The sequence below is a fragment of the Nomascus leucogenys genome, chromosome 22a, assembly GCF_006542625.1.
Source record: "Nomascus leucogenys isolate Asia chromosome 22a, Asia_NLE_v1, whole genome shotgun sequence".
Lineage (NCBI taxonomy): Eukaryota > Metazoa > Chordata > Mammalia > Primates > Hylobatidae > Nomascus > Nomascus leucogenys.
Genome location: NC_044402.1, coordinates 86,177,807 through 86,197,877, shown reverse-complemented (window position 1 = coordinate 86,197,877; position 20,071 = coordinate 86,177,807). Strand labels below are relative to the sequence as shown.

The following is a 20,071-nucleotide window of genomic DNA, read 5'->3' as shown; positions in this document are numbered from 1 at the left end:
GAAGTTACGCATAAGAATTTTAAAAACCCTTCCAAATTTATGCCTCATGCTCAACCAAAATCTCCTGCTTTAAAATGGTCTCATTTTCTCTCATTTGTAGATAGAGAAAACTGAGCAACACATCCTTCAAATTCAAATCCTGAAAACATTTATTTATTTTTATTTTTTTGCATTGTGATGAATTAAAAGGCAATTGAGGCTGAGCACGGTGGCTTATGCCAGTAATCCCAACACTTTGAGGGGCCGAGAAATAAGGATCACATGAGGCCAGGAGTTTGAGACCAGCCTGTGCAACATAGCAAAACCCTGTCTCTACAAAAAGATTTTTAAAAATTAGAGTGCAGTGGCATGCCTGTGGTCCCAGCTATTTTGGGAGAGGGCTGAGATGGGAGGATGTCTTCAGTCCAGGAGTTCAAGGCTGCAGGAAGCAATGATCATGCCACTGTACCCTAGCCTCAGTGACAGACACTATTTCTAAATAAAATAAAATAATTAAAATAAAATTAAAATGCAACTCAGTAGTCATCTACCTCCAAGAGTATTTTCAGAAAAATAGTGAATATGGCTTTTTAGACAGGAGATCTTTTAAACATGTCTTTTACTGGTTTTCTTCTTAAATCATGCAAATTTTTAGTGTACGTTCTCTCTTGCTTACCTGTAGTTTCAAAGTTCTTCAAATAGGTGACCACAGATGTGGTGACATGTCTTGCTATCAAATGAACTTCATTGGAACCCATTTCATGATCAGCAAAAGTAAAGGCTTCAACTTCATTCACAGTCTCTATCGTTGGGTACTCCTTTTTTTTCAATTTTTGCAATAAAGAAGAATCTTCCCTGCTGGCTTCAAGGTTTTTGTTTTCTTCCTCAGGTATATAGTTGATTTTTTTATCCTGCATTCTAAGCAAACTTTTTTCCTTATCCTTTTGCCCTCCAGATACTTCAGATAGAGAGCTTTGTTTTGATATGAAAAATGGTTTCATTATTTCCCTGTTCTCATTAGTGTGTGGTTGACTTGGAAAGCCACAGCTGGATAGCACAGTATTGACAATATTTTCTGCAGCTAAACATATTTTTAGTGGAGAAACGGTTGTCTGAATTTGGTTTGGTTCAACAACTGGTTTTAGGTTCTCAAAATGAAACACTCTTAGATTTTCACCTTTTCCCATTTCTATGAATGACAAGACTTGTTTTAATGCTGCTTCTGTGGAGTCACTTGCTTTCCTAAGCAGCTTTTGTAAGATACTGCCTTCAGGGAGGTAGCTATTTCCTTTCATGGTCTGATCAAAATTACCAAAGTTAGATTCCCTTGGTCTGTGGTCTTGTACTTTGTTTCTAGTAGAACATGATGGCATAGTTTCTGAATTAGGCCTTTTCGTTGGCTCTGAGTTTTTAACTGTGTCTTCTACAGAGGATCTGACAGAGGTGGGTAAATTTGATGAAACCCTGTACTTTTCTTTCATATCTTCGTCTGAATAAAACACACACCCAGTTTTACTCACTTGTGAAGGATTAATCCTCAAACTACCTTCCTTTAACTTTGATGGGAACATTTTCATATTAGTTGCTAATTCAACCTGATTAACAGTGTAGGCATTTTCAGCTCCTTGGAACAAACTTTCCCTTGAAAGGTTTTGTATCAAAGACTCGTTGAAATAAGTACACTGGTCCATTAGTGTGCCAATGATCTCACTTGCTACAATGTTCTCTTTCAATATGCTAATTGAAGATGGTTCCATTTGGCTTATTTCGTTGTCTAGCTTGTTCTTAATTACAGCAAGCATGTCACTGATGATATTAACAGCATATGTAAGTAATTGTGAATGGAATGAATGAACCCGTAGAAGGATATTCTGTATGTTTTCCTTGAAATTAATAGTATTTGACTCGGATTTATTAGAAAACATTTTCAGTGGTTGTAATTTTGGCAACATTTTTTTGTTTAACAGTTTCTGTTGGATAGAAGAAAGGTTTTCTATAAGCATTTTCACAATTTCAGAAAACTCATATGTGGAGATATGTTTAAACTGCAAGTCCACAAATGACTCTAACATGTTTAAAACCGTTTCTACAATCTCTTGAACAATTTGGTTGCTGGAGCCCAAAGAAATTTGGTCTTTTGTCTTTGCGTTATAGATTGGTAAACTGCTGAGGCTATGCTTGTTTGGAAAACCATATTTACTTTTAGCAGTAATGTGTTCTTTACTGTTTGATAGAGTTTCTTCACTATCTGGAGTGGGAATTTGGGACAGAAAGCATAGCTGTAGTTTTTCAAGTAGCATTTCAACAATTTCCCTTCCAAACATATTAATTTGTGCTTTGGTATCCTCAGCTCTAGTAGAAGCTCCTTTAAAATGATTATAAAACCTGCTTTCACAATTCTCAAGAGGTGGCAAACTTAAAAGTGAAAGAGAACATTCTAATTCTTTTGCTTTTATTGAAATTTCAGTCAAAACATTTTCAGCTATCATCAATAGCTTACATTTTTCATTTTCCTTGTCATTTGATTCTGTTTGCCACTTGTCAAACAGTTTTTTAAATATACCTTCTCTAGGAAAAATGTGCTCTAGCTGTGAAGAAACATTCTCCAGGTAAAAACATGCTTGTTGTTTAGGAAGTGATCTTGTGCCTATATTCCCATGTGAAAGTTTGAGATGTGAGGATCTGATCGGGTAAGCCAAATTGCAGTTATTGGTAACATATAATTCTTGCAAAACTGTATTAACTATTTTACCTGCTGCTACGATTTGATCAGATGGTAAAGCTTTGGTTTGCTTTACCTTTCCAAATTCCTTCACAATTGTTTCCAGGATGTTAATTATTATATCCTTGGCATATATTTTTAATTCTGAAGTGGGCAATTTTGTGTCCAGTAAATTTTTGGCATCTCCAGCTGACATGATATGTGACAACCCAATGGCAGTCTTGGATCTGCTGTCTTTTGGGGTCTTCTCTCCAGGACCTAACTTGGTTTTGCTTTTGGCCTTAGCAGCACTCAGTCCTAAGTGTGTTTTTTTTGTACATTTAGGCAAAGTGGTAATTTTTGATCTTGCTTTTAAATTTGCTTTAAAGCATGGCTTAGGGTTGTCCTTAGGGCTCACCTTTAAAGTATGTGGCCTTAAAAGTTGCAACTTATCAGCACAATACTCAGGGGACAAACTCTTTTCTAGATGAAGTGAGACAAAATTTGTGATCTTATTGAGAACCATTTGAAGTAAGTCTTTCTTCACTTGCAATGGTAAATACGGCAAAAGACTGTTTTCCATCACAGAGATATTTTGACTGTCGACATAAGAATAAGCCTGTGGTATCACATATCTAGGGGAGTTACTTATTTTTCCTGCTTGTTTAGTTTCTCTAAAACTTAATGGTTTCATTAGTAAGGAATCATTGTGGTCAGATATTTCAACTTCTGTCCTACTTTTATTATTTTCATATAATGATGTCACAACTACCAAGTACATTTTCCCCAAAACACTTTCAACTATGTCATTTGCTACACTGTTAATATGTGATTGAGAACTGTTTTTCTGTGTTGTGTCTGATGTTTTAATTTTAGAATTAGGTATAAAGTTGGCAGTTTCATTAAGTGGAGGCAAATGGCCTATGACTTCCATTACTCTTTGATACAACTTATTCAAAAGTTCTCCCACTGCAATGAGCAGTTCACCTTTTTCTTTGTTTTTTGATTCTCCGTTTCTCATAAATATTTCTTCCAAAACAATTATCTGCCTTTTGTTTTCCAATATCATTTGGTTTTGCTCTAATGGATACTTTGTAAATAGAGATTGTTTGGTACTTCTTTCCTTCTCTTTGTCACCCAACAATATTTCATTTGATAAAGCTAATTGTGAAAAGTTAAAATTCTCTTTTGAATTAAAACCAATTTCCTTTACAGATCTTTTATCATCTAACATCTTTAACATACTGTCAACAATTTCACTCACAATGATGTTTTCTTGGAACAAAATATTGTTTTGATATGGATATATCTTTTGAATTTCTAAGTCTAAGTCATTTTTAATAAGCTTCAAAATGGCACTGGCAATGATGTCAGCATATGTCTTAAGGCTAGCTTGCGATAGGTGAATTGTGGATCCAAGTTTTTCTCTGTGACCGACAAAAGTGAAATCTGTAAGCTCTTGGCTGAGAATGGTTTCAGTTGCTGATATTTTCAGGACATTTACATCTGATTCCACTTGGCTTGAATCATAAAAGATGCTTTCATTTTGTTTACAATTTTCCAATTCTGGGATAACAAATGACTTTTCTTTACTTTGGAAAGCAAGGGTAATTAATGAATCTATTCTTTCTGTGGCAAAAGATTCTAAACGATTAAAAATAGTTTTAGTAATGAAGTTAGCATTTTCCTCACATGAGTCAGTAGCAGATTTCTGAGTGTCTTCTTTCTCTACTACAGTTATCTGATTATCATCAGGATAAGCTGATTTCTGGTTTCTTGAATATGAAAAACACTCTGTTTTTCTTTCAGTTTTTGACCCCTTAAGAGGCTGTTGACAGTCTGTTTTTGGAAACATATCACAAAATGTCAGGGGCAATCTTGCAGAAGTAGGATTCTTTGCATTTATGACAAGCATGACAGCAGAACTGAGATTATGAAGAACAATATTCACTATATCATTGGATATCAAAATGACATCTGATTTAGGAACTGAAAACTTAGGAATAATCTTATTTGCACCCTCCATGAACATTTCAGAATTTTCTTCTGAATGTTTATCAGCTATGCTACATTTCAGAGTGGGTGTGGGAAATGAGAGATTATTCTGAAACAGGGTTTTTTCATAAATATCACACAGGATACCTTCAACGGTATCTTGTATTTGAAGTTGAAGTACTTTTTGATATTTGGTCTTATTGAGCAGCTTTTCAATAACACCTTTTTGCTGATCTAAATAGATCTCTTTGTCAGAACTGTTTTTGTCACATTTGCCTTTACGTGATATAATGTCTAACAATGCATTAACAATTTCACTTGCAATACTCTCAGAAATCCCGATGTCATGAGTTAAAAAAGGATTTTCCCTTTCTTTATCTAATTCCTGTTTGATTACTTGTAAATTTTTCCTAGCCACTTGTAGTGCATAAGTATTTAATTTAGACAAAGACAGTTGACACAAGTTAGTCTTTCCTGACTTGGTATGATCTACTGAGCAACAGGAAAATTGCTCATCAGAATATGAATCTTTGGCTGATAATGCTTTGCTCAATGTACTGTGATCTTGCTGAATAGGTAAAGCCACTGGAACTGTAAAGTTGACTTGGGAACAAAAGAAAGATTTTACTTTGGAAGTAGCAAAAGTTTCTAAATTTGTTAATATTGCCTGTACAATATCTTCAGCTAGATTTACCTTTGCCTCCTTGTCAGCAACGCTGAATCTAGACTGAAAAGTACATGGATTTTCATCCAACGCAGTGACAGAGGACTTTCCTTTATGGGTGTGTTCATGAAAAGAAACATTTGCTGAAAAAGTGATAGTTTTATACCTATTTTCCCTTACATTTCTTCCTGTCACGGCAGCTGAATAAAGTTGGTGAAATACAGTCCTAACAATATTATCTGTTACTATGGTTATATCTGCTTCAGACAGTAAAGGATCCATCATTTTATCCGTAAATTGAACAGGTATTTGGGGAGTTGGTTCATCAACATTGTGAGCCGTGCAATTAAAATTAGAATGGGAGAGAGAAAGGACATTTAATTGATTGATTAAAGTACTTTGAAAAATTTCATTCAAAATATTTGTTATAATGGGAGCAATTGGAGATATATGTGGTTCTTTGAGTTTTACTTCAATTTTGTTTAAGGTTTTTTCTAGAGCCCATTGTTTAAGAGAACGTGTTTTCATTTCTTCTCTTTGTGGTGATCTCTCATCAATAATTTTTTTCTCTGTACATGCATCATCTTCTAGAAATGAATCTGATTCAGCTCCTCCAGGAAGACTTCCGTATGTTGGCCTGTATCGATAAGTTTCAATGCCTCCCCCTTCAGATTCCATTTCATTAAACATATCGGAAGATACTGCATCTAAAATTAACTTGACCACATCCTTAAGAATTTCAGTCTCAGGTGGTGGGTTTTTTACACTTATCTTCAAATCTGATGAGGTCACATTTAATTCTGTTTGAATAACCTTCAAAATAGCACTTGATACCTTCTTTGCGTGCATATATAAAGCAGACAGAAATGATGCTTCATGTGTGTCTCTGGAAATATCGGTGCTTTCATATTCCCAGCCTATCTTATTGCTTTTCTTATTTCCATCATTAATAGCACCGAAAATTTCTAAATGTCCATTGGCAAACCCTTCCAGTTTAGCAAAAACCATATTAAGAATATCCGAAGCTGCAGCTTTCAGTTTATTTGGATGCATTTCTTTTGTGCTTGGTGTTTTGGAAGACACAGGAGCAACAGGTTTTGCCTTGCTTTTAGTCTCTTCTTTATTGTTCTCCTGAACCCTTCTGGAAACTATGCTGGAGATTATTTTGGTGGATTTGGCCATTTTCTCAATAATTGAAGCAAACGATGGGTTGTCAATGTCAAGAGACTCTGAGATAGCTTTTAATCCACAACTTGCAAAACTGGTATCCATGTCAACACCACATAATTTTGCAAGGATATAATCCAAAATTGCTTTAGAAATTAACTGAACATTAGACTGCAATGCAGCAGCCATTTTCTGATTCTTATTGGTCATCTCTCTGCTTTGTTGACCACAAGATAGCTGAGAATGAAGATGGGTCCCCAGGAGCTTGCTTAACATTTCATGTAGCGTTTCCCCAATTCTTTCTAACACTTGCAATTTTGCATTCTCTTTAATATGGTTTCCATCATTGACACTGTGGAGAGTACAAGGAGTAGCCAAATGTTTGTGAAAAGATTTTTTATCCTGCCTATTTGGCAAAGTGCTTTGTACATCAATACTGTCAGTTGCAGACTTTGGCTTATGAGAAGAGAGTGAAACGCTTCTTTGATGTGCATTTTCACTTGATAACATATCATAAATACAGGTTAATAATGGACTCGCCAAAATATCATCATCAATACTTGTGACAAGAGATTCTAATTTTTTATCAGTATTAGCAAAAAATCCTTTATCTGTAAGGGATTTGGTATGGTCAATCTCCCTAAGATTTAGGTTTTCCTTGTGAAGTTCCAGTTCATTCTGGATAGCACATAAAACAATGTTTACTATTTTAGCTGTGTACTTACTAAGTTGAGATTGTAATGAAGATTTGAAGCCCATATGCAATTTTGGACAAATAAATGACTTCAGTCTTTTAAAAATTGTACGAATGATCTCATCATTAATGTCATCTACAGGTTTAGGTTCACTTTTTCCAGATTTTAACCAGGAGGGCTTTTCAGGATCAACATCAAATAAAGATAAATATTTCATTTTCTTTTCACTGTGAAACCATGTTTTTAATGGGTATTTATTTGGTGCTTCTTTGACTATGTGTTCAGTGTCAGAATTACGTAAGGAAGTCTGATGAACTGATGATGAAATGGAACTTTTAGTGGTATTGGAAATGTAGTTTGATGCCTTATGAAGTATGTTTAACACAGAATCTGTTATTTCTTGAGCCACTGTACTGATTTCTGAAACAGAAAACATCTGGTCTATCCATTCTTGATGTGACAGTCCTTGAGGCTTTTCTGAAACAAGAACTGAAGCTTCATTGCCAGTTTTGCTGTCTAAGTGACCAAAAGGAACAGAAGATATGTCCTTGAGCATTTCCTTTAAAATGCTTGTGATTATGTTTTCTGAAGCCTTTTCTATTTGATGTGTTTGATCTTGGCTGAAAGTTGAAATGTCTTTATTCGAACAAAGTTTTTTCTTTAAAATGTCTTCATGATTAGTAGATGGTGGCTCAGTCTTTAATTCCCAATCATGAAATGCAGCTTTGCTTCTAGAACCAGGCTTTGTAGGTGGTTTGATATTTCTTTTGCATTCGAAACAAGTGTTTCCCTTTGTAAACCAATGATTAGGAGTCTGTTCTTGTGATTTTACTTTTTCATCTTTGAAAGTTGAATCAAGCACATTTTTTACAATATTGTCTATTTCCTCATTTTCATCATCAGAATAACAAACCATGCCTGGAACATTTATAGGTGGAAATGGTCTTCCAGACCTGGGACTATTTGATAATCTAGTGCCAGTGAGTCTGTACTTTTCTTTGGTGTCAGAAGGACTACTTATTCTAGGTTGCCTACTTTTTTGAAAACTTTCATTTATTGGTTCCTGATGGAGCTGAACAAGGATGTCATCAAGTAGCTGAAGGAGTATTACTGTTTCTTCAGATGCAATAATTCTCTCATTATTTAGTTCAGTTTGTATATAACCTAGTATAGCACTGACTGCTTCCTCTATATAAGCAACCAAAGAAGACTGGGAAAAAATATTCGATATTAAGTTTTGTACTTCTTCATTGACAATTAAACTAGCTTCATCAGATTCAAGATTAGATTTATTTTTGCCAGCTCTTTGAAGGAACATACATACTGGGTCTGTCTTATGTTGCTGGCAGGAAAGCTTACTTGTGTCTTTAGGATGAAGAAATTCATTTTGCTTAAAAGAAACAAGAGTCATTAGCTTTTCTAAAATGGCATGCACCATGTCCTCTGCAATATCACACATTGGGTCCAAAGTATGAGGCATTGAATTTTTCAAAGGTTTTCCATTAGATGATGTGAGAAGTTCATCACTGGCTGCTAAACTTGGTTTAATGTCGACTGACAAATCTTGTGAGAACATCTCAACACATTTTTTCTCAACCACAGACTCTAACTTCTCAAGCATATTTTCCACAATCTCAGAAGCAACTGAGGAAATATGAACATTGGAAAGCAAGATTTCTTTTTCACGTTCACATTGTTCAACAGAAACTTCAGCAGTAACAGAAGACAGAGAGGGAATGGCCTGGGTTAAATCAGACATAATTTCTCGCAAAATGCTTTCTAGAATCACTTCAGTTTCCCCTTTCAAGTAACATTTAAAGTTAACAAAAACATTTTTTAAATTCTTCATTTCATCCATGGCTTTTGCTGTTTTATCACAATGCAATGAACTCCCTAAGCTATCTGTTTCAGTGGTAGCATCCTTAGATTTTTTTGTGCCTGTTTCAAATGATGCTAAAAGGTGACTATCTGATTTACAACTTCTGAGCTTAGGGTGTGAATATAGCAAGTTGGTTTTATTATATTTAAGTTTAGAGGTTACAGATTGTCCTTTTATGTGACATGTTTTCCCCACAACTGTTTTTTCCACATGTGCAGGAGGAGGTTTTATAGGTGTGGTTGGTCTCCTTACTGACATGTCAACTACAAATGCACGGGGTTCTGCCTGAAATGTTTTAGTTGTTGCAGATGTGTAGCTTCTATATGTAAAGTCTTCACTGCATGTGCTACAGAAACTTGAACTATCTGAAGAGAGGATGGAGTCATCAGATACTGGGTATGTATTATTTTGCAATCTTTCTTCATACTTTGTGATGGCTGGGTACAATATACTGGTCACTGCAGCCACAACCCAGGTCATTATATTCTGAATTATAATATTCAGTTCTTCAGAAGTTACCTGGAAAGGAGGTAAGCAGAGATGAAAATAAAGTCGTGTAACAACTTACTCTATGTTTTGGAGACAGACAGAAAGTAACATTTAATTTTTATATCAATGTATTGGTGGAATACCATTATGGTTTATGAAAGAAAATAGTAAAGAAATATCAGTTTAGAAATTTAGAATTTAAGATGAATTTCTAGTTTATTCTGCACTACAGTGAAGTATTTTTTGTGTAAGATTTATTTTATTCACAGTCTCTCAGAAGTTTCTTTTTCCCCTGACATTTATTATCAGTATAAATGATATTTTTTTTTGTTAAAAATATCACTAAATTGCTGTCTAGGCACACAACATGCAAATATTTTGGAAAGAAAATATGTGATGTTTATGATCCAGCTAATTTTTAAAGATACATTAAATATTTGTAACAAAACATTTCTCAAAACAGATCCAGTCAAAATATTTGGATGCTTTCAGAAACATCTGCCTAGCTGAGATTTGGGCAAGGAACATAAAGCATTTTCTCTCCCAGTCCCTGCTGAAAGGGTGAGCCTGTGGTCTATATATATAGGAATGACTGAAGTTAATTGTTAAGAATTATTTGATAGGCAAAAATAAAAGCTAATGCTTTACATAGATTGACGGGCTTTGTATCCAATAAAAGAGGTAATACAAATAAATAAAAATAAAATAAAGGCTGGGCGCGGTGGCACACGCTTGTAATCCCAGCACTTTGGGAGGCCGAGGCGGGCGGATCACGAGGTCAGGAGATCAAGACCACGGTGAAACCCCGTCTCTACTAAAAAAATACAAAAAAATTAGCCAGGCGTGGTGGCGGGCGCCTGTAGTCCCAGCTACTCGGAGAGGCTGAGGCAGGAGAAAGGCGTGAACCCGGGAGGCGGAGCTTGCAGTGAGCCGAGATTGTGCCACTGCACTCACTCCAGCCTGGGTGACAGAGCGAGACTCCGCCTCAAAAAAAAAATAAAAATAAAAATAAAAATAAAAATAAAATAAAATAAAATAATACAAATAAATACAAATTGTCTTGGATAGGAAAGCTGAGAACACATACTAAAGTAAGGTTACAAATTAATTTCAATAGAAAATAAAAGCCAAGCTAGATTTGGGAATCAAAGAGTAGGAAGGGCTGAGCAAGGTTAAGAAAGTTAGACTATTAATTTGTTTGAGCTGGAGCCAAGAACCAGATTTGAATAACCATTTCCTTAGTGACCAATGTTGCTGTCATAGATTTGAACTGGACCACGGATAGAAATAAATGCATCTGTAGAATTCTATAAACCTCTACTTAGTAACTGCAAATATATTTTGTGCTTACAAAACTCATCTTACATATAATAAAGTAGTACTCTATTTTTAAATTGTTAAAATTCTTAAAACATACAGCTTGTAAACACAAGTATTTGGCAGAAATGCTTAGAAGGCAGATATGTAGGTCTCAGTGTAAATATGATTCCTGTAACTAGGCTGCTCACACCCAAAATATTGCCTAAATTAGTCTGAAATTATCCACATTTCAGAGAAACATTCGAAGAAAAATTAACATATATGTAGCACACTCTCTTTTGACTCACTTGAAAGCATTTGAGGAGCACCCAAGGAAAGGCCATTTTATTCAGCTGTAATCCCCAAATACACAAACATATTTTTAATTTATTGTATAAGCAATGGGTTAATGGCATTAAACACATATTTTGAGATGACAGTCTGCTGTAAAATACATGTCTTAAATAAATACACTCTAAATCAAATATTTAAGAATCATACCTAAATGTTTATAGAGAAGATAATTATTCTAAATCAACTACAACACATATAAATTATAAACTAGGACATTCAATATATGTCATTTTTCTTATTTCTGGAGATGATAAACAATAACCTACATTATTACTCTTAGGTTAGTTGTGGCAAAGAGATTCCAACCTCAATATATAAAAGAGGGATACATTTCTAACATTTTCTTTGTAGTGAAATATGATAGAATCCTAGTTTTTAATTGCTTTCTATTACAGCATTAAACTGAAAAAAATTCCCTTGGGTAAAAGCTTTTGTATTTGCTGCATATTCTATGAATTGAGCAAGTTTCCATGTTAAATAGTGTGTCAGAGTATGTGTTGCTCCTCAGATACTTTCTCTTTCCTGACTGTTCGGTCTAGATCCAGAGTTAGGCCTCATAAAAATACACGATCTTATCTTTGCCTGTTCCAAGTCTCAGCTCATAGGTGACCAGGTCCCTTTTCACAAAACTGCTGAAGACAGATCTAAGCATCTCAACTCACCTACTACTGAGTTCACCAGCAAGATGTGAAAGGCCTTATTGATTAATGGCTTCCCATGATATAATAGGCTTGTGGTATTTGATTCTCTTCCTATGATGGTTAGGTCCGTTAATATCTCACCATTCTATACCCATGAGACTTCATCTTGAAGGGTCAGTATTATCGTTTGATAACAATTTTGCACCACAGAAAAGTATAAGAATTAACTGAAAGTAAACTTCAAAGAAGAAAAAGCGGCAAAAAGGAAGCCTGACAAACATCAATGGATGATTCCTATTACTTAGTTAACAAAATGTTTTCTATTATGATGCATCAGAAAGTATGACTAATATGTTGCTTTATCGGTGGATTTTATGATACATACTTTTTCTTGCAAGCAATTTTGCAGCAAGTTCTGTTGCCTGTAAAGAAAGGTTGATCATTTAGTTATTACACAGAGTCAAAAATCTGTAAAACTTTTCCCAAAATTTCTAATTATTGAATCATTTTGTTGTATCTCAAAATGAAGAATATACTATTTTTTCCAAGCCCCCTATTTCACTTCCTCCTTAGACTGGCCTCTAGTTTCAGAAATGTGCTTTATTACCCAGGGGAACAGAATTGCAGCTGCTGCATAAACAGTGTATCTCTCTGATCCTTATACTTCCAACACACCTTAGCCATGCCTACATTGTGTTTCTCTGAAAATGGATATAGGATTTGCAGGAAGAGGGCAGATGAGTCCCTTCTGACTGCTAAAAGCCCTGATGGAGTAGCAAGGCATCTGACCAGAAGTTTCTGATAATCTTTTATTTACTCGTTCAAATGCCATAGTTCTACTGTCCTCTCCCCATATTCCACAGTAGAAAGAAAATATATGAATGATTTTTCAGTAACTATGGGTTAAAATCATAAGTTTCTGGCTATATGTAATACCAATTTAGATGCATTCCTTTTCTGTGTATGACAATATTCTATCATGTGTTATTAGATTTACCATCACACACTAATGAAATAAAAACACAGTTTTCTGAATTGCAAAAAAGGAATAGCTCAATCATAAAAATAATAGAAAAATACATATTTATAAAAACAAAATCTAAAACTGAAGTCTGATTTATTTTCGTATATTTTTGCTGATTTGAACTGCTTCTTTTCTTTCTACTTTCTTAAAAAATCGGCACTCCTTTCTAGGCCTGTACTCTACATGATCAAATGTACATTTCCCACAAGGGATATAATTCAATTTTGAGAAACAGCCAGACTGAAAACTATATCCTATATTTTGGCAGAAGAGAAAAGAAACTTCACTGGGTTCAGTTCATAAAATGGGCTTCATGACAATGGTCTATCCTTAGATTTGTACCTTTTGGCAGTGTTCAAGTAGGAGCATGAAAGCTGAAGTCAGTGACATGTTCTCTATCATTTGTCCTAATTTCTTTTTCTAGGATCTGGTTTCTTAGGTCAACTCTAGTTTCCACAGGTTTTTCTCTTAGATATTCTGCAACCTAATGCATTCAGATTCACTTTTCTGTTTTCTTCATGTTATCTCATTGGCACAAAACATAACTCAAGGAGTTCTATGTATTCATTGATAGCAGTTCCCAATAGACTTTCTGCACCAAAAGCATACACACAGAACCAAACAAAGTGCAAAGGCCTACAGGTAAAATTAGTCAGGAAACTGAAAAAGCTTCATTGATGACTATTAGAAAACAATTTTATTAACCAGATAAAGCATGGCATTAGCAGAAATGGCAGGGTAAGTATCTTCAGAAATTCATTCCTCCAAAAAAGTAACAAGTAAACTGGCAAAAGAAAAATGACGAGAATTATAGTTTCTGGGGCTCTAATTAATTAAAGGCTTGCAACATTCCAGAGAGCACTTATTTAGGGAAAACAGTGAATCTAGGTAATAGCAGTGGGTTTTGTTGTTTTAACTTGTCTTATTTTCATCCCCTCTCTCCAGCTTCATAATATCCTTGAAAAATAATACCCTGAAATCACAGCAACATAGTTTTATCTTGGTACCTGCCTAAAATCTAACATTATAGTTTGAACATAGTAGGTTCTCAATAAATGTTTGATAAATAAATTCCTATTTAAAGTCTTTCGGATCTGTGCCTACTTCTCTCTAATCGCAAATGAAGCCTTTGCAGGCCACTGATAGCTTTGGGAACTGGTTCTGAGTTTCTTTCTTTCAATTTTTCCTATATATTGGTGCCAAAGTTATTCATTGTGTATGCTAATTTGACCATTACACCCCCACTAAAAACCATCAGACTATTACCCAATAAATAAACTACAAGTTTTAACCACAGTCTTCAGGGTAGTAGATTTATTGCCTTCTTCACTCTGTTACTCGTTATACCATCCCTGTAATACAAAGTTACTTATCACCTAAGTGCAACGCTTAATTATTGCAACTTTACTCCCACTGCTGTCATATTTACTTTATTTTCATTCCCTTGGTACTGAATTTTCATCTCTATTTTATAAATCTTTTGTAACATTAAACAAATGATCAGGAACAAGAAAACTAAGCAATAAGTGAGAAAAGAAATGATGGAATAGATGTGAGGCTTCCACAGCAAACTCCTATAAAACCTGGAGTTAAACCTGAGCAAGAGGAATGTGACATATGTGTCTTTGCTCTTTATTTGGATCTGTGTGTATGCTCTTGGAGCAGTGGTGAAGAGGCTCCAGGTAAGGTATAGAGTTCTTTATTTTTCACCAAGCTAAGATTTTTAATGAAAGAATATCCAAAATGCTTGCTATGAAAGATTCAACTGATTTTTGTAGTTCTACATTCTTGGGTAGGAGAAGATAAAAAATGCAGTTATTACAACTATATTATCAGCCTCTTCTAACCTTTTCTTTAAAGAGGTGGGTATTTATATTTCTAATAAATAAAAATGTTTGTCTCAAATAAATAAAATAAACAATGTTATTTTACATATGGACTACACACGGTCATCAAGTTTTATTGCTTTGAACTAGACAAGCCAGGTTCCTTCCTTCTGCATCTTTTACAGTGTTATGTATCATATGAATACTCAATAAGTCAAACAAACTGATATTTATCAGTCTTAAAGTAAAAACTATTATTTCAGGAAGCCTTGTCTGAACATGTCAATACCATTTGCCATCATGCACCACTTATTTTACTCAATCATCTTCATAGGAATTTGGGGTTTGTAAAGTCTATCCTATACTTCGTTTGGCTTGTTGATTTTTTAAAAAGATGATGGCATTGGGTGTAAAATAATACAAAGCTCACTGCCATTACTTAGATTCATGTTTTCCTCTCTCTCTTGAGTTGAGAAAAACAGATATAAACATCAACAAAATAGGTGGTCACTAAGGTTTAAAGAATGAAAAGTCCCTGGGCTTAACAACTGTCTCTTCTAAGTGCCATAATTTCCACTACTAGAGATTATTATTTTTTATTAAACTGCAAAATAGCCTTTGGCATGGGGGAATAACTGATTAAGTCATTTATACTATAGAGTAAACTATTTTACCAGCCTTAGACAGCCAATAATCTCAAAAAGCATAAGAAATGGTAGCTGTTTCAAAGAAGACAAAAGCAAAGAAATAAAGCCAGATCATGAGAAGCTACCAGAAGAAGGCTATGGTGGATACACTTGAAAGTGGCATGGAGAACCTGACTATAGCTGGATTATAGATAAGGAGAAGGAGAAAGGAAAGGACAATGATTCACTTTGTCTACAACTTAAGCTTAGTGCTGAAGGTCTGCAAAACACTAAGTTTCACTAAATCCAAGTAGAACTATAAAAATGGAGGGTTCCATGAATCATTTGCTTATGAGCAGCACTCTTATGTAATTATTAAAATTATTTATGATTACATGGAATTCCTTAGGTACTTACATATTTGTGTAAACAGGAGAAGAAAATATACCCGGGTCTGTAGCATGAGCCTGAGGTCCTATTTATCAGAAAAATAAAATTACATAGTTTGTATCCATCCTCAGCAACTTGCTAAATGGTAATCCTCCAGTAGGTATTTATTCTGTTATCACTGCCTCGTTTACAGGCTTTCAGGGACTCTCCACAGTGAAGTCCAAAGTCCTTAGCGAGGACCTGTACTGTAAGATCTGATGTCCTTATCTACCTCTCCAGTGTCTTCTCTGACTAGTCTTTCACACTTATGCTATGGTCCAGAGATAGAATATTTTGCAGTTCCCTAAATATATCATGCTTCTCATGCCTCTCTGGACTGTGGTTTTGCAATTTCTTTTGTCTAGAACACCCTGTGCTGTATTTTAGCTTCTCATCTTTTAGGTCTCATCAGCTTGTTAACTCTTGAAAGCCTTCCTTGATACCTACCTGAATAAATGCCCTTCCCAGTGCTCTCAAAGCACTCTAAACATGTTTATACTATAAAACTCATCATGCTACACAGTAATTATGTTTACTCTTGTGTACATCTGATTATGACTTCCCACATATATCCTCAGTACTTAACATGTTTTGGTGTGGATCAATTTTAGAGACAAAGGAACCGACATTGCCTGTACTCCCAGCACTTTAGGAGGCCCAGGAGGGTGGATCATGAGGTCAGCAGATCAAGACCATCCTGGCTAACGTGGTGAAACCTTGGCTCTATTAAAAATACAAAAAAATTTGCCGGGTGTGGTGGCCTGCGCCTGTAGTCCCAGCTGCTGGGGGGTTGAGGCAGGAGAATGGCATGAACCTGGGAGGTGGAGCTTGCAGTGAGCCGAGATAGCGCCACTGCACTCCAGCCTTGGTGACAGAGCAAGATTCCATCTCAAAAAAAAAAAAAAAAAAGAGTGCCCATATCTGAAAATTAAATGTGAAGACAACACTATTTTTAATACAAAAAATCTCTTCCTCCATGGTTTCCAGCAATATGCTAAACAAATATTTTTAATTTTGCCTAGAATTCAGTATAGAGCATTAAAGCCATACTGTTAAAAATAGCTAAACTTTCAAAGAGATAGGAGAATTTTCTGAAGGTAAAACAAATGTGAGAACACAAATCTATAGTGGTAAACAAATGCTGAAGCTGATACCTGCCCTAGGGACATTGGCTACATCTAGAAATTTAGTGTCTGGTCAGAGCATTTAAAACAAGACATTGGGCCCCCCAAAAGATGGAGAATTAAAACTAAGAGCTCCTAAAAATATATAGATGCTCCTTGACTTACAACGGGGTTGATATCACAATAAACCCATCATAAGTTGAAAATATGTTAAGTTGGAAATGCATTTAATACACCTAACCTGCTGAACATAATAGCTTAGCTTAGCCTACTTTAAATTTGTTCCAAACATTTACATTAGCTTCCAGTTGGGAAAAATCAGCTAACACAAAGCCTACTTTATAATAAAGTGTTGAATTTCTTATATAATTTATTGACTGCTATACTGAAAGTGAAAAACGGAATCGTTGTGTAGGTACTTAAAATACAGTGTCTATTGAATCTTTATTGCTTTTACACAATCCTAAAGTTGAAAAATCATAAGTCCAACCACTGTAAGTCAGGGGCCATCTGTTTAGGATCCCAATGAGCTACATCTTCAATTAGTCATCTACAAAAAAAAAAAAAAAAAAAAAATCATGCCACAGAGGAAGCAGACAAATTATGTCTTGGCTTTTGGCTGTGGGTGGAGAAGGAGGAGAAGATAAAAGTATTTGCTAAGAATTCATAATCATAGATTATGTTTTCTATGACCTTGAATTTCAAATCCACAGAAACTGTATTGTCCCTAAAACTACCATGTGAGAATTTAATTTAAAATGAATCTGTGTTCATAGCTCTTACAGATAACTGGCAGCAGCGTATGTATATTTCCTTTAGAGAATAACAACCTATCCAAATATTATTGAATCCCCAACAATAATTTCTGTCAAAACTGAGCTCACATATAACAATAACAACCTCCCACTCCCCACAGAAATAGAAGAAAAACAAGACACCATGGCTTTTAACAGAAACAAAAACAATATATTAAAATTAGACCCCAAAGATTTCAAATATTTGAATTAGCAAACATAAAATATAAAATAAGAGGACTTTATATGTTTAAATATATAAAGAAGGGTTTTGAAAGGATAAGAATAGAAAAAGAGCCTATAAGAAGTCCAGCCAAATTTAAAAATAACTATTTAGAAATTGTATTATATATATACCATAGTTCAATCAATTTTACAAAGCAATTTATGAAATAATAAACTATATAGAAAAACTAAATAACTAAAGAGAGAATTAGTGAACTAGAGAACATATTTGAAGAAATTAACAGGAATGCAGTGAGAGAAATGGAAAATACAGTTGTTAAAGGACATGAGACAAGAAGGTAGTCTAATACTCAGAATAAGATAATAACGAAAATGAAGAGAGGCAATATAGAAAGAGGAAATGGCTGAAACTTGTACAGAACTGCTCCTTATAATAATACTAAAGAAAAAAAAAGAAAACATCTTAAAAACAGCCTGAGGTGGGGGACGGAAGGATCACTTACACAGGAATAATTACATAGAATAAAAAGTAAAAGAATTAAACAAAACAATTTTTTTTTTTTTTTAAGATGGAGTGTTGCTCTGTCACCCAGGCTGGAGTGCAGTGGCGTGTTCTCGGCTCACTGCAACCTCTGCCTCCCAGGTTCAAGTGATTCTTGTGCCTCAGCCTAAAAATCCATTATCTTTAAAGTGCTAAGAAAAAAAAATAACTGTCCCCTGAAACTTACTCATACCCTTGGACATAATGATATTCTAATACAAGGATAAAGACAATTTTATCAAATAAAATCTGATAATTTATTCCCAAAATAAGTTCACTAAAGACCTTTCTAAAGAATGCAGTACTTTAGGACAAATGGCAATAATCCCAAGAAGTATTAAATGCAAGAAGGAATGAGTGGAGAACAAAATAAGCTGGTAAACAGGTGGGCAAATATAAATAAAATCTGTATAAAACAGTAATAAGAAAGTAATTTGATAAAACCTTTAAAATGTCAAACTTTAAAATATTGGACAATAATAAATATGATATAAAGTTATGATTAGAAGTAAATTATCCAATTTTAACTTTTATTTTAAATATACTTCAACATAACTAGAAGAGTAAATTTACAGCATTCAACACAAAGAAATGACAAATTTTTGAGTGATAGATCTCCCAATTAACCAGACTTACCACTATACATTATATGCTTATATCAAAATACATATGTACTCCAGAAATATGTCTGATTTTATGTATCCATAAAAATTTAAACAGAGCCCGCATCGCCAAGTCAATCCTAAGCCAAAAGAACAAAGCTGGAGGCATCACGCTACTTGACTTCAAACTATACTACAAGGCTACAGTAACCAAAACAGCATGGTGCTGGTACGACAACAGAGATATAGATCAATGGAACAGAACAGAGCCCTCAGAAATGATGCCGCATATCTACAACTATCTGATCTTTGACAAACCTGACAAAAACAAGAAATGGGGAAAGGATTCCCTATTTAATAAATGGTGCTGGGAAAACTGGCTAGCCATATGTAGAAAGCTGAAACTGGATCCCTTCCTTACACCTTATAGAAAAATTAATTCAAGATGGATTAAAGACTTAAATGTTAGACCCAAAACCATTAAAATCCTACAAGAAAACCTAGGCAATACCATTCAGGACATAGGCATGGGCAAGGACTTCATGTCTAAAACACCAAAAGCAATGGCAACAAAAGCCAAAATTGACAAATGGGATCTAATTAAACTAAAGAGCTTCTGCACAGCAAAAGAAACTACCATCAGAGTGAACAGGCAACCTACAGAATGGGAGAAAATTTTTGCAACCTACTCATCTGACAAAGGGCTAATATCCAGAATCTACAATGAACTCAAACAAATTTACAAGAAAAAAACAAACAACCCCATCAACAAGTGGGCAAAGGACATGAACAGACACTTCTCAAAAGAAGACATTTATGCAGCCAAAAAACACATGAAGAAATGCTCATCATCACTGGCCATCAGAGAAATGCAAATCAAAACCACAGTGAGATACCATCTCACACCAGTTAGAATGGCCATCATTAAAAAAGCAGGAAACAACAGGTGCTGGAGAGGATGTGGAGAAATAGGAACACTTTTACACTGTTGGTGGGACTGTAAACTAGTTCAACCATTGTGGAAGTCAGTGTGGCGATTCCTCAGGGATCTCGAAC

The 20,071-nt window shown here is 34.8% G+C and overlaps 1 protein-coding gene and 1 long non-coding RNA gene across 2 annotated transcripts in view; one reads left to right on the top strand and one right to left on the bottom strand.

Moving 5' to 3' along the window:
* LOC115832335 overlaps window positions 1-14,831 on the top strand; it is a 208,306-nt gene extending 193,475 nt beyond the window's left edge. The window contains exons 9-10 of the long non-coding RNA XR_004027780.1: window positions 9,299-9,476; window positions 14,392-14,831. This is a non-coding gene — a long non-coding RNA (uncharacterized LOC115832335). The remainder of the gene's footprint in view (window positions 1-9,298; window positions 9,477-14,391) is intronic.
* FSIP2 (fibrous sheath interacting protein 2) overlaps window positions 1-20,071 on the bottom strand; it is a 94,327-nt gene that overhangs the window by 34,959 nt on the left and 39,297 nt on the right. The window contains exons 14-17 of the mRNA XM_030802578.1: window positions 15,757-15,814; window positions 12,249-12,285; window positions 3,170-9,599; window positions 656-3,106 (exon numbers count right to left, since the gene is read on the bottom strand). Of these exons, the coding sequence (XP_030658438.1) occupies window positions 656-3,106; window positions 3,170-9,599; window positions 12,249-12,285; window positions 15,757-15,814 (8,976 nt within the window). The remainder of the gene's footprint in view (window positions 1-655; window positions 3,107-3,169; window positions 9,600-12,248; window positions 12,286-15,756; window positions 15,815-20,071) is intronic.